Here is a 14,172-nt window from a genome sequence, read left to right as displayed (position 1 = left end):
ACCTTTTGGGAATAGAAGCCCTCGCCCTGACAGCTAATCAGCCTTTAACCCCCCACAAAATAACAGATCGACCAGCTTGTCCCAACTGACTGTCAGTCGCAACGACGAGAGGAGATTCCCTCTGTCCACTGCCTCCATCACTCCCTGCCTCCCTCCTCCCTCCAATCCCACTCGTCGTGCAAGGCAGGCAGACCACCTAACGACCAATGCCACGGCAACAGGGCCATCTCCTAGCAACGTAAAGCCTGGCTGAAACGTGGCCCTGACGAGTCAGACACATGGGAAAGAAGAGGGGGGAGTGTGGGAGCTCGAAGTGGAGGGAGGAGGTGGGGGGGACAAAGAGAGCAACTGGTGTCCTTCAGATGATGAACACGCCTTGCCGAAACTGAAAGGGAGGGAGGGGCGAGTCCGGGAATTATAAGAATTATTTTCAATGTGAATGAAAGTCACAGCGAGGCTGACGACTCCACCCACTTCCACCCTTCACTCTCTCAAATCTGTCGACCTCTCTGCTTCCCAGGCATCTCAGGCTGGAGTGTGCTATTTGCGGCTGCAGACATGGCCATTATCCTCGTGGGCATCAGCGCAGATGTAGATAATGAACCAAGAGAAACCACAGCAGGGAGGAATAATGCTAATTTTCAAACATGGCACAACAATGTTTATTGATTACTGGAGCAAAAAAGGAAGAGTGGCAGTGGAGGAAGGGCTGTGATGGATGGAGTGAGGGCGTGGGATGTGATCATTGATCGTTTGTGTGATTAACTATCGTCCAACAACAGATGCAAGCAAGCCCCTGCATGTCTTTTCATACACTTGCTACAACCTAACAGCAATTAAAGTCGTCAATATTTGACGTTAATTCTGAGATCACAATTGAGCCGTGCCCCTTTTTGGACTTTCTGATGCACCATCAGAGTATCTTACCCCAACAACAGCCCGTCCAACAATTCATTCTTTTGAATTTGAACAGTGACCGCTTCTTTATTTGTTCTATTTATTTATTTCTATTTAGTTCAATTTACTTAAGTAAGGACAGCATTCAGCTCACACATAAATGCCTCCGCTTGATACGGATTATAACTTCATCTGATTCACATCTGCCGTCCCTTTGACGGGTCAGAGCAAAGAAAGTGAGTGATGCACAAAGAGTCTGCTACAATCACTTACAGAGGATATTTGGCATATTTTCTTTACTATTCAGTATCCCTGTGTCACCTCTGCTGTGTCTGCACACTGTGCACTTATGCAAAATAATAACAGACTGACAAGAAAGAAACCTGCAGCCTGCACCCAATGGCTTTGTGTCTTCGATGCTGCTTCAAGCGTCAACGTTTGCAGACACGCGCATTAAACTTTACACGCCCGACCTCTACAAGCCCCGCTGAGATATACCGTCGTCTCTCCTCTGTCTTCTGTGCTCCTTCCATGTCTCTTTCTCATACATCAGGGCCCCTCCCTACAGACAGACGCACACCCTGACTAAAGGATGTCACCATAGCAACAAGAGAGAAAAAGCAAAAAAGATGCACTGTGAGGAGGGAGAAGGAGAGAATACAGCGAGATGGAGAGAGACAGAGACGCGAGTCAGGAACCTAAAGACAGAGAGAAAGAGTCTGAGATAAAGAGCAGACAGATGGAGAGGCAGAGAAAGAGCGTCAGATGGCGGAGAAAGACAGCGGGCATTTCTCTCTGGCCACAGTCACACAGGCCAAAATACTGACCGGCTCCGACTTCGACAACAGAAGATGTCAGCCTCTGACTCCCCGCTTTCTCTCGGTGTTTTTCACACTCTCTCTATTCATATCTGTTAGCAGTGTTGATTCTGTCAGCAACAATCTGACTCTGTCTGGCTGAGTGAGTTATGCTCAGAGCACAGTGCTCCTTGTGGACGGATTTGGTCTGTCGAACGATGAGCCTGATTGGATGCGAGCCACGCCCAGCTCCTGCAGATCCCATACACTCACACACAAACCCACCTGGCGCTTGCATGGATTCTGGGTGAATGGGTTGCGAGCACACGCCGTAAAAATCAATGTAATTCAGGTGTAACTGCAACCATGTCGCAGTGAATCATCTGGGCATCCATACTGGGGTGCACAGGGGCGCTTTTAGTCACACTAACAACCAGCTATAAATGGATCTGAAATCCACATGCAAAGACGGTTTAATGGAAATACATCTTTCAGTAGGGATTCAACTTAAGAAGACATAAAAGCAGAAGTTCAAATAGTCACATACAGGTTAAAATAATGTTTAGGTTAATAAATATGTGGCTGGAATATATGGTAGATGATAAGTCTTTTTTTCATTGCAAAAGAGATTGACAGAAGAGATTGTATATAGAGATTGTATATAATTTGATATAAATCTCTGTGTTTAAAACTTAAATCCTCATACTGATCTTCCAGTCCTGTAAATATACAGCCCGATCTTATAACCAGAGTTATAAAACAGTTCACCGTCTTGCAAAATGTAATTTTACAGCATATATTGGCAAATCCCCTAAAAATGAAGAAGCTGATCTGACCTTTTCAGAGCAAATGGGGAATAGTCAATCTACACACATCACACACTGCAACAGACCTGCTCAAGGTGCCAAGTCGAGTCGATGCGGGGCTTGATCTTGCCCTCCTTGTAGAGATCCAGGATGGTGTTCATGGCCTGGGTGATGAGCTCCATCTCCCCATCCAGGTAGCCCAGGTGGAAGCCGCACACCGACTTGTTCCCCTGGATGAGGCTGAGCGTGTGGATGGAGAACTGATGGTACCAGTTCTTGGCCACAGCGAGCAGATTCTTCTTCTGGCCCGCGAGCATGTTGGCGGCACCTGACAGAAAAGCAGGGTCAAAGGACAGTTCGCTTTTTTTGTGGATTCTCAGGTACCTTTACTGTAAATTGAATATCCTATTTGGGTTTGCTGATGTCCCATCTGCTTATTTTTTCAAATTTTCTGAAATTTTATAGGCTAAACACTTACTGAGAAGTATAAAAGCCTGATCAATCATTTGACAACATGTCAAATCAATGTCCTGGTACTCATAAGTTCGGATTTCATATTTTTGTTCCACCTCTTCCTCACCTTAGCCCTCCAATCTGAAAACCTTTTTAGCACTTTGGCTCCTGCTGTCACCACACTCCCCTCCTGTATTCACACAGCCTCCTATGCTCTCAGTGTCACTGTCTCTTTCTCCCCCTCTCTCGGGGGAAACAGGGGACACAAAGCATGCTCTGAGAGAAGAGAGGGACCCAGCCTGCTACATTCAGACACATTCCAGGTTTCGTGTGGATAGAACGCCCATTGTTCCGCCATGCATACTTCTGATAAGCTGGAAGAGGAGCAGCCAGCACCGAGGGACCGGGATGGTGTGGTGGGGCTCTGGGGGGTGGGATCCACCATGATGGGTGGTGGGTTTTTGAGCAGCATGCAAAGGCAAGGCCCTGTTCTCCATGGATGCCGACCCCGCCCACCATTGCATGCATGCTGGTCCAAGAGTGGCATTGCAACAGAGCGAGTGTAAAGGCCTTCCCACGGATGACACACAGCACACTGAGGACATGGACCTCTACTGAGAGGTCACGCTACCCACCACGAAGCAGCTTTATTCTGTGGCAAGTTCGGAAACCTGCAAATATTTCTGCATTACTTTGCTTAAAAATCATAGTCCGAGGTGTCTGGAAGGACTGGAAATAACAGCAGCTGCTTTTTCCATTTTTGATATAGTGGAGCATACTTAATTTATTAGAGAACTTGCAGATAATAATAATAATAATAATATAGCCAACGAATCTCGGTAAAAATTATAGTAAAAAATTTGTATAGGAACAACCTGTTCATGGGCATTTCTACCCTCTCCCCACCTGTGCAGGAAACTAGCAACGAAGATAACTTCCCGCCATGCTGTGCAGCACTGCCAGCAAGCCTATTAAAACATGTGTCATTTTGTTCATTACATAATAAGTTTTGGTAAATTTAAAAGTGGTTGGAGAGCTTGGGGGCAAGTGCGGCATGAGAAGTCTTTTCCACCGCTGTTACAATACGTTTGCCTGTGGGGGCTGATGCTTCATTTTTATCTGGCTTTGGTTAATAAAAGTAGTTCAAAATCTGATTATTTTGCATAGAAACCTGCGGTGGCTTCTGAAACTGGCGAGCCTTTACCATTCTAACCAAACTCCTGCCTATTCCTTCTAACTCTTGGAAGGACACTGGGAATTCGATCAGAGCCGTTCCAGACTCTACTGAAAATAACTGATATACACCACTACTTTTATTTTACTACTTACCATAGGTGATAAGTTTACCCATAGGCTTCAGTAGGTTGTAGGCCTTGTGGGTGTCTGATCCTCCGAGAGGGTCCAGTATTATGTCCAGACCTTGAGCAGAAGAGAGAAGAAGGGGACAGTTATCACTGGTCTGAATTCAGTGAGAGAAGCCTGCCAAGTCTCCTCAGCGGCCCCCTCCGCATGCCAGAGTTCACTGGGAGTAGTGAGTGTAGCCAAGTTGTGCCATGTTTACACGAAGAGGAACTCATACGTATGCCAAGAGAGGACAAGAGGAGGGCGGGGTGAGATCCTACTTGTTTTATGTTTTCTAATTCTCGCCACTGATAAGGCAAAAGGAACGAAATGTCTCTTCCTCGTTGTCCATTCCAGTCGTAGTTTGAGACCATCCTCTGAACAGATGGTAAAGGACGACTTAACTATGAAGGTTTCTCTGTGGCTTATTACCGTCTGGCCTTGTAGTCTCGGCCTTAATGATGTTCCTTTGTGCCAGAGGGGACTCCTCAAATTGGACTACCCCTCCTTGCTCCGTTAAACCCCGGCTCTATTGATTGTGCGAGGCTCACAGCAGGACTCCGCCTTGACCACGGCAGATGAATTGACGGAGAGCCAAAGACAGAGGGAAAGGTAGCGAGCAGGGCTGCACATTGATCCAGGCTTCTAATTAGATACATTCTGTCTAAAGTGTCAGCTCTCGCTCTCTTCTTATCTGTCTCTGTAATGTCTATCTGTCTCACTCCATGCTGCAAAGAGCGAAGACGGGTTGGAGAGGGGACTGCGAAATGAGTCTCCAGCATAATAACATTCTCCGTCCTGCTAGGAACACAGCAGTGGGTGAAAGAAAAGAAAAGAAAAAAAAAACAGGAACTGGACGTTGTTTCATTTTGCTGAAAAGCAGCGTTTTGTGTGCGCCTCTTAGCGAGTCCAGGGCCACATCTACATAAAACTCTGGGAATACATTATTGACAGTGACTGTTCAGTGAAATGAACTCCCTTCAGTCTAGTGTACATGGCAGCCAGCTCTGCTGAGAACTGTGTCATGAGGAAAAACACAAAGTGTATGAAAATGTATCATCTCACTGTCTGCGGCGATCAACAAATGCTGCAGCCACACAGTATTGCTTTGTGCCGGTGGGAATTTATCGATCTGGACTACTTGCTTTATGAAACAATCAGTATTTTCTTTAAACCTTGACTGTGAATGGTTAAATTTAAAGCACTAATCCCAAGTGGAGATGGACGACTTTCTTACCTTTGGGACTAATCTTGCGGACTTCTTCCACGTAGTCCTTGGTGCGATAGTCGATGGCATGCGTGACTCCGCCCTCGCTGATAGTCTCGTGCTTGCTGGCTGATGCTGTGCCGAACACGGTCACATCCTTCACCGTCTTGCACAGCTGAGTGGCAGCAATGCCCACACCACCTGCAGGGGCAGAATTTTATGAAAGTAAATTTCCTGACATCATTTGTGATGGATTCTACTGCAAAGGTCACTGACAAGAATTCGAACTTAGTAGACCTACATGAAACTTGCCAGTCGCTGAGAGGCGCCCATAAATTCCCAACTGACATGCATTTTCTATGGCAGGTAAATGTGACTTCCATTATTCGTTGTCCAAAACAAGACAAGTCAATAACACCATGGATGTGTTTTGCTCAAGGGTATGTAAAGAGCGCATTAAACACAATCACATTACTCCAACTGGCCTAGGGAGAACAGACACCCACACACAGATGCACAGGCACACACACACACATCCAACTCTGGAGAAAGTAGCCATTGTGGCTCGAATGACACATCTAATTTTTTGGTTCCCTTATTTAAGACAACCTGTCCCACAGGACAAATTCCACAGGACAGAAAATGCAGCTGAGGTATTTGTTTTGTTAGGAAAGGAGAGCTGGATGACATTCTATCGCAAACTACATAAACACAGCTCCTTCTAACCGTGCCAACCGAAAACAATGTGCTGTGTCGTCCAGGATAACTTTTTAAAGACGAAGAGGCGTGTGCTTCGGTAGATGTTTTGGATATCTGCGCTTGTGATCACTGCATTTGATAGTGTGTGCATAGTTGTGGCAAAATGCCTCGGCCAATGTTTGCTAAGGCAGCCAGAGCAAGAAGTAAGAGGTTACTGATAAGCAGTGGCTTGTTTGAAATGGAGACCGACTTGAGGACTTGAGCTGAAAGGCATCCATAAAGGTCATCTATGCCTGACAGAGTAAAGAGCACGTCTTATCTGATGCCAGAAAATAATGCAGCACAAAGCAACATGTGCATTTACATCCATTTTTGATGGCATAGCTGAGCTGCCCGACAGGTTTGGATTAAATGAACGATGAGATGATTTTCTTGCTTACAGCCAAACCCGAACATTTAATGAGCACACCCAGAAAGGTAATCAGAAAGGCAGGAAGTAGGCACATGCACAAGAAGACATGTGCACATTTGATTAGACTCGAGCAGCAAGTAACCATACAGGAAGATACTGTTTCAATCTGATATATTTCTGATTTTATCGTGTCATCAATCAACGAATAAAAAAAAGCTTTCTGATAAACTAAGAAGACACACGTGCAAAAAAGACATTTCACAATTTCTAAAAATCTTTATCTGCAACATGTCGGCTTTTTCCACAAGCTTAGAAAAGGAGCCGCGTGAAAGTGCATTTTAGGAAAAGCTGATGCGTTTTGAAGTGCTTTATTTAGCTAAAGATCTCAGAGAATTTTCTAATGAAGCTAAACTTAATCCTTCGATTTGCCTGACAAATTCTAAAAAGTGGATATAGATGGTTTTCCTTTTCCTCTCCCGCTAAAATGTAAGTGGACCAATAGTTGTATGTTTACTTAACCAGTTTCTTCTGGTTCTTTCTTCTTTCTTCCTCGTGTCTTTTGTATAGGTAGAACACAGTGCACTACATGACAAGGGTGCACCTCTGGTCCCTTCATCTCAGCGTAAAAATTATTCTGAGCCAGTGAGCGAGTCAAATTTCCTCAGCGACATCCTGGAAGTTATTCTCTGAGGCAGCATCATCACAGCACTGACACTGACCCAAAACCTGAGAGATGCAATGACAGGATTAACCCCAATTCAAATTACTCTCCGTATTAAGTTTTGACCAGGAAACACTCAGCATGAGAATGGAAAAAGGTTCATTTCAAAGCCTTTTATTTCCAGCAAACCTCAGACTGCTTTGTTGCAGAAAATGGTCCCTTGATGAAAAAAAAGGCAAGAACAACAACTTGAATACAACCCCTTTCAGTGCAAACACCAGAAACATTTATGATTTGTGGCTCACATCTGACAGCATGCGACCGTGAGAGATGAATAGACTGTTCTGCTTTACAAGCATCACGCCTGCTGACACTGAGGGGAGAACTGATGAGAAAACAAAATCAAGGCCGTTGCTGTTGGATGTGAGTGTTGTTGCGGCTGTGTTATAACAGCACCGTCTCTCCTTGTCCTCAGTGAGAAACCAAGTTTGTGTTGCCAAGGAAACCTCGGCCAAATTGCCGGCAATGACTGAGCAAAGGGAGCCATTTTCTTTCATTGACTGCTCTTCCTTTAGGTGTGCAAGGGTTTCTCACATGAGGGAGTTTGGTGGCCATCACAACTTTGTCATTAGTCCCTCTCTGATAGGCAGCCACCTGCATGTATTAAGAATCAGGAGTGATTTACAGGTAAACTAAAGGGCACTGGGTTCATGTTGCTCAGTGATACGTGGTGACACATACTGCAAGCAAATGTGCATCTGTTTGCCTCTGACACATGCGTTTGTACACAAGTACAGGAGCAGCCGTTTCTGTCAGGTTGAGGGGAAGTTTAAAAAAAGGTGAGAAATGTTGACTGCATCGTCTGAGTGGGGGCTCAAGGCTGCTTTTACTAAATGGCTCTGTCACATAGTAGCAACCCTCACATTCGGGTGTAAAAAAGTGTCCGGCTCGGTGACGCATCCATTAATCCCACGTACTTACAGCCAGGCACTCGCATATTAATATTTAACTAACGCCGCTGTCATAAACACAGCGATTTCCCTTCTGTTTCTGCTTAGTCGGCGTGCGAAGGGAAAACAACTTCTGCAGAAATCTTTACTCGTCTACTGCTTTTTCCTTTTTACTGTTCCAATAAGGCCCATAAAGCATTACATAGATGATACAAATAAGAGCACTTTAAATCATCAGACATCTTTGTTTCTCAGAAGTTTATAATGTGTGTTTCCAGTGCCAGGCAGGAAGAAGGTACCTGTTTCTGAATCCCGTGAGAACAAACTCCTGATCTGCTATCACAAGACTGCTGAGCTGAGCCAAGAACCCCTCACTGCACCCCACCTCACTTCACACACACACACACCCATACATTCATACATGCACAGATTGCAAAGCAGAGAGGAGTAGGGCTGCAGTTCACGAACGGCTGCTGGTTATCTGCTAATCTTCACAAATATGCAGGAAGATTAAAAAGTTAACCTTCATTAACCCAGAGCTTCGGTTCCCATTGTGTCCTTGCTGTCCTGATTTATAGTTTCTCCCTCTATATCTACTTCTTCAGACTAGAATCATCTCTCTTGGCAGGAGCAGAGTGTGATTTAAGACCATCCACAAACACTTAACCACTGCTCGAGGAAGAGAAGGCAGCTCGAGCAAATTCTTGCCGCTAATTACATTTGTTTCAATTGAATTGTTTACACTTAGAAATTAGAAGACGTCAAAAAGCGGCCACCTCTCCTTTTTGTTTCTCTCCCTCTCTCTCTCTCTGGAGAAACAGGATACACACTGGGGTTTTGTCTTCCCCTGAATCCTAACATACTCACACAATTTTGGCACAATTTGCTCTTGGCTTCCATAACATGACTGTTAGGAGCGAAGAGGAATTTTCCCCAAAACACAGCGGAATCCAGACTGACACTGAGGCCACTGTTATTGCTCCACACCCAGAGTTCAACAGCAGGGGTGGGTGGGGACATCAGAAATATTTTTCAGATTCATAAAACAAAAAAATAACGGGATGGATATCACGTTTGCCCCGTAATGACTGATGCATCTCTCAGTCTTCTTTGCTGCTCCGTCCTCACTTACAGCTCATGTTTCCTGTTTAAACGAAACTGATCTCACATCTCACAGTGTTTCTTAATTGTGCGAGCCAGGCTATAATTTCAGGTGTTTGTTGGGTGGTGGGGTTGGTGGACATATGGCCGCTGTCAACACCAGAGACGACTGGTCCCTCGTCTCTGAGCTCTGTGTTGTTTTCTTGCGCGATTCCTTCTGCATTCATTTCCACATTTCCTCAAGGACTCTCGTCTTTCTTAACCTATCATTAGCCTGTGGTGGTAGCGCTTGACAAAGAATGAAATTCAAACGGGGACCCAAGCATCTCTCCTTACCCAAACTCGCTGTGGCTGTGTTACAACATCAACAAGTTGAACCAAATAAATGAACTTTTTATTGCTGCTCTCTGCAGCTCTGCAGAGCGTTCAGAAACGGGTCCTGTAACGACGATAGGAGCTGTGGTCGACTCGTTGTGAACATGCACCTTTGAGGTATTACTCTGCATTATGTAACCTTGGTGTTTTTCTGGGATGGCTGCGTGCATGTGTGTGTGTGTGTGTGTGTGTGTGCACTGTGGGCTTGAAGAGCAGTTTAATGTGTGCTCTCTGATGGTGAATTTCTCTCTGTGCGGCACAGAGGAAGCCCATTTTTTTATTCTATAATTTTTAGTTAATAACATCGTTTGCTTGTGCGTGAAGGTGGTCCCTGTGATTTCCTGAGTAAAGATTCACACACCACTAACACACACGCACACTACAGGCAGAAATATAAAGTAATATGCATCAATATGTACGGACATAAAAAATATTTCTTACAGAACCACTTTCTTTTTAATCTCACATGTGGATGGATTGATAGTAGCAGTACTGGTTTTAAGATAATGGCTTATCTCAAGATGATAGCACAGAAATTTGCTAAATTTAAGCACGTTTTCCTACTTATTGACAAAATAAATCTGCACATATTTTTATTTGTTATAAAGCATCTTGGCAAAGGAAGATTTTGTTCTGCTGGTGTAAAATTTTGATTACTTTAAGAAACGTTTCCCACATTTTACTGGTTTGTCTTTCCTTGTCTTTGAGAGCTGAATCAAGCTGATTGAGAAAAATGAAACAAGTGCTGGTGCACACTCATCCTGTTATGCAGGAGACACACACACACACACAGAAGCAGGTGTCCTCACAGAGGTTTCACATACACCTGCGACTGTATGTGGTGGTTAGGGTGGAGGTGGGTGGGGGTCATTTGTCAACGGCTGCAGCGATGAGAGCGCGAGCGAGCGATGTGATTGGTGGGTTAGGCTGAAGGTTGCCCTGGTTTCCCTCTCCTATCAGTGCAGCTGATCTGCCGCCGGCGATGCCAGGCCTGAGGAACACAGAGACGGTTCAACCACACAGCCCAGACTCCCGCTTAGTGGTCAGACTGAATTAGCATTCTCTAAACTGGGGTAAGACCTCCTGAGCAGACAGACAGAAGAGACGAGAGGAAACCATTTTCAAGGCACATCAGATTTTTATCATGGCTCCCAGGAACAATGGGTCTATAAAAGTGAGAGGAGTAACTAAAGGGGTGGATGATTTGGCCTTAAAGTATTATCACCGCATTTCACATTATTTCTGCGATGATGTTATTCTCGATAAGACAAAATACTGAAAAATATTTTTAGCTTAGAGCTCAACTTTTTGGCTCGCCTTGTTTTCCACTGAGCGCTTATTGAAAATTATACTGATGTTATTGTGAACTATACAGTCTGACACACTGCGATGTAACTACACTTAAGCGAATGCCTAAATAGCAAGGGACTTTGCTGCCTGATAAATAATGAATGAGAGCAATAATCTGTGAGGGAGTCCTGGGAGAAATAAGAAATCTATATTTCTTTATTTATATAGAGCTCACAGACTTTTTCCAATCATCACACCTCCAAAAAACATTTTTGCTTCTCATTTTTCATTCCCATCTGCAATAAAGTGTGCACTGGGGGCTCCCATGCCTGAGGCCCTGCCTGCAGGCCTGACAGCAGCCATGAAGATTTACACCAGGATGGGGCTCTTGTTCTCCAAACCCAAGAGATCCAGCCACCTGTTCCATTTACCACACTCTTATGACAGCATTGTCTGCCACAGAGCAGAAATTCACGTTCCCTGTCAGACACAACTAATAGAGTTACAAAATGATTTCACTCCAATAGTCAAAGTGCTGTTGTGCAGAGGCAATGCTTCGTGACAGACAGACAAATGAGCAGGAAATTCTGCTGGTTGAATCATCTGTGTAATAGATGAGCAACAGCATAAGAAAATATCAGACTATTTTAATAAAAGGATTCAAGTTTGTGTACTTAAAAACATAGAGCGACTGGTCATCAGTGAATATCGAGGAGCGCTTCATTAAGAAACATCCGAACACAAAACTTCTGTCGTTTGTGCCGGAGTCAAAGCTAAAGATAAAACATTCAGCAGTTCAAAACGACTGCCTTTCAGATTCAGGGTGAAGTTTGGATAAATTTGTCAACTGTGGTACCTCTTACTGCAACTCACATCTGCCATACAGTGACAAATAGACAGAAAAGTTAGGTCAGAACTGATGGTCACAACAATCCCTCGTTTTGATGTTGAACATTAAACAACGAGGGTACCATTAAAAGAAGACTTTCAAACAGGAATTTACTACAGTAAAAAAAATTGCTTCCTGACCTATCAGCTCAACTCTGTCGAATACCATTAAGAAGGATTTAACTCATCTGTGACTGCTGCCACCCAACGCTGTCAACGTCGTATGGTGCCCACATGCAGCTGGAAGCCTCTCACATCAAGTGTATCCAGACAGTCCTTGGTGTAACCTGGTGTATGCACACAGATACTCCAGCAAGAAGCAGCTGCAAAAGCATGGCGGCCGCCATAATTGGCTGGTGGGAAAAATAAAAGCTTTAATAATAGCCAGCTTAAACAGGGCTGAGGACATGTGGAATGTGACACACAAACCTCAAACACACTGGTGTGGAGCTTTTTGAGAAGAGGTGATTGATAACATATGCTATTAAATCAACCAAAGCACCTTACAGTGCTATTAGGGAGTAGATATTTTCTCCAGGAAGAGAAGCTGGAGTCAAACCGCAAACTTGGCAGCATTTGCTCCTAAATGTCACACAGCTTTGACACGCAGAAGTGGCTGCAGAAGTCGCGAAGCAAAACCATCAGATAAACTGATGACACAGGCTCCTGCAGCACCGCCTAATTCATATTATGCATTCCACATCTGCAACACAATGCGTGACACTTGATGCTGGCCTACAGTCACTTGAAGACTCATAAATAAATCAGAGGTGGACGTCACTATTGGAAGCAGCGGAGCCCCATATGCATGCAGGAATGTGTAGTGTGGGTGTGGTGGCGGGGTGGCTGGCCAGGGTTCATAAACATTAGGGCCAGTTCAGGGAGAGGTCAGAGGAAAGGCTGCTGGCCGGGCACAGAGGAAGACCCAAGAGATACATCCAAATGTCGCAGAACTTCCCCCCGCCCAGGCCCTCGAGGGGGAAAACAAAAGGGGAAACGTGCGCACGTTCCCCTGTGACGAGGGATTGAGCATGGACATGGAGAGGTCGTGCAGAGGGAGCGGAGGTTACAGAGGGCCGGAGGGGGAGAGGGAGAACGGAGGATGCAGATGTGCAATGCGGTGGAGAAGGGAGGCACGATGGGAGGAAATACAACAAGCTATTGTTTGGAGAGAGAGGACAGGAGCGGACCCACGAGAGAGGCAGCTGAGGACTATTCACCAGAGTTTACTTACACACACACACACACATTAAGGCATGACTGACCAATAGAGCCGAAGCACCAGTCAGGCGTTCTGCACTGGTCACCTGATCGTGATGGGTAAAGGTCATCATACTTTTGCAGAAATGATGATCTTTGTGGAGAGCTCTCAGTGAGTTGACATGGCATTACCTGCATGTGCAGAACAATGGAGAAGCAAAGGGCAAGAGGATGGATACCCATCATCCCTCTGTGAAGGCCCTCGCTAACAAGTTCAACAGGTTATTTGCCATATAGAGATGCCATTGTTCAAGTTCTGCATCAGCTATGTTTAATATCAACAAATTCATGATCAGTGTGACCAGCTGCACGGTTGTGTTGCCACTTGTGGTTCACATTTGACCTGAAACTGTATTACACTTCCGCTGACATGTTGGGGAAATTTGCTTTTAGTTAGATGACAAGACTGATAGCACGGGACAGAATGGAATCAGGGGGAAATGGCCAGCCTGTCCCTGTCCAAAGGTAACAAAGTCCACCTAACAGCACATTTTCTAGATGTGTGTCTTTCATTTAATCTGTGCAAAAAGCAGAGTGTAAAAACCATGGTTTGCTATTTTACGACTGGTTATGTGCCAGACTATTTCTTGGTCAGGACCAGCAACTTCCTGGATTTTCTGCTGTTGCCTGGCAACTGGTCCTGGTCTGAACCAGGCTAAATGTTGCACCCTGTTTCCAGTGTTATTTACTTAATATTGTAATTCCGTCTCTGCACTCGTGTTGACTCTGTACATTCGACCCCTGCTGTGCGTCTGTTGTATGATGCTCCTTCTCTGGTTTCACACTTTTCTCCCATTAATTTTTTTTTTCAGTGTGGCCTCATCTGAATCAAGGACCTTAGGATAAAGGGTGTCTTTTGACTTGAAACTGACTTGACTTTCTATTTTGTTTTATTAAATAGAGAAAAAAAAGAATGTTTTGACACTGTACCTTAATGATGGTCCAAGGCTAAGAACCACTCTGCATATCCTGACAGCGATTTCAATAACTGTTGAAGATGATGATATAATATCAACATTATTGAATTTTGTAATC

General features: G+C 44.7%; 1 protein-coding gene across 1 annotated transcript in view; it reads right to left on the bottom strand.

The window, feature by feature from the left end:
- The window catches only part of vat1 (vesicle amine transport 1), a 30,275-nt gene that overhangs the window by 6,434 nt on the left and 9,669 nt on the right, over positions 1-14,172 (bottom strand). Inside the window, exons 3-5 of the mRNA XM_046414647.1 lie at positions 5,532-5,702; positions 4,283-4,372; positions 2,587-2,828 (exon numbers count right to left, since the gene is read on the bottom strand). Of these exons, the coding sequence (XP_046270603.1) occupies positions 2,587-2,828; positions 4,283-4,372; positions 5,532-5,702 (503 nt within the window). The remainder of the gene's footprint in view (positions 1-2,586; positions 2,829-4,282; positions 4,373-5,531; positions 5,703-14,172) is intronic.

This window comes from Scatophagus argus, chromosome 16 (assembly GCF_020382885.2).
Source record: "Scatophagus argus isolate fScaArg1 chromosome 16, fScaArg1.pri, whole genome shotgun sequence".
In the NCBI taxonomy this organism is placed as follows: Eukaryota; Metazoa; Chordata; class Actinopteri; family Scatophagidae; genus Scatophagus; species Scatophagus argus.
Note: the sequence above shows the minus strand (reverse complement) of the source record. Positions and strands in the feature narration are given on the sequence as shown.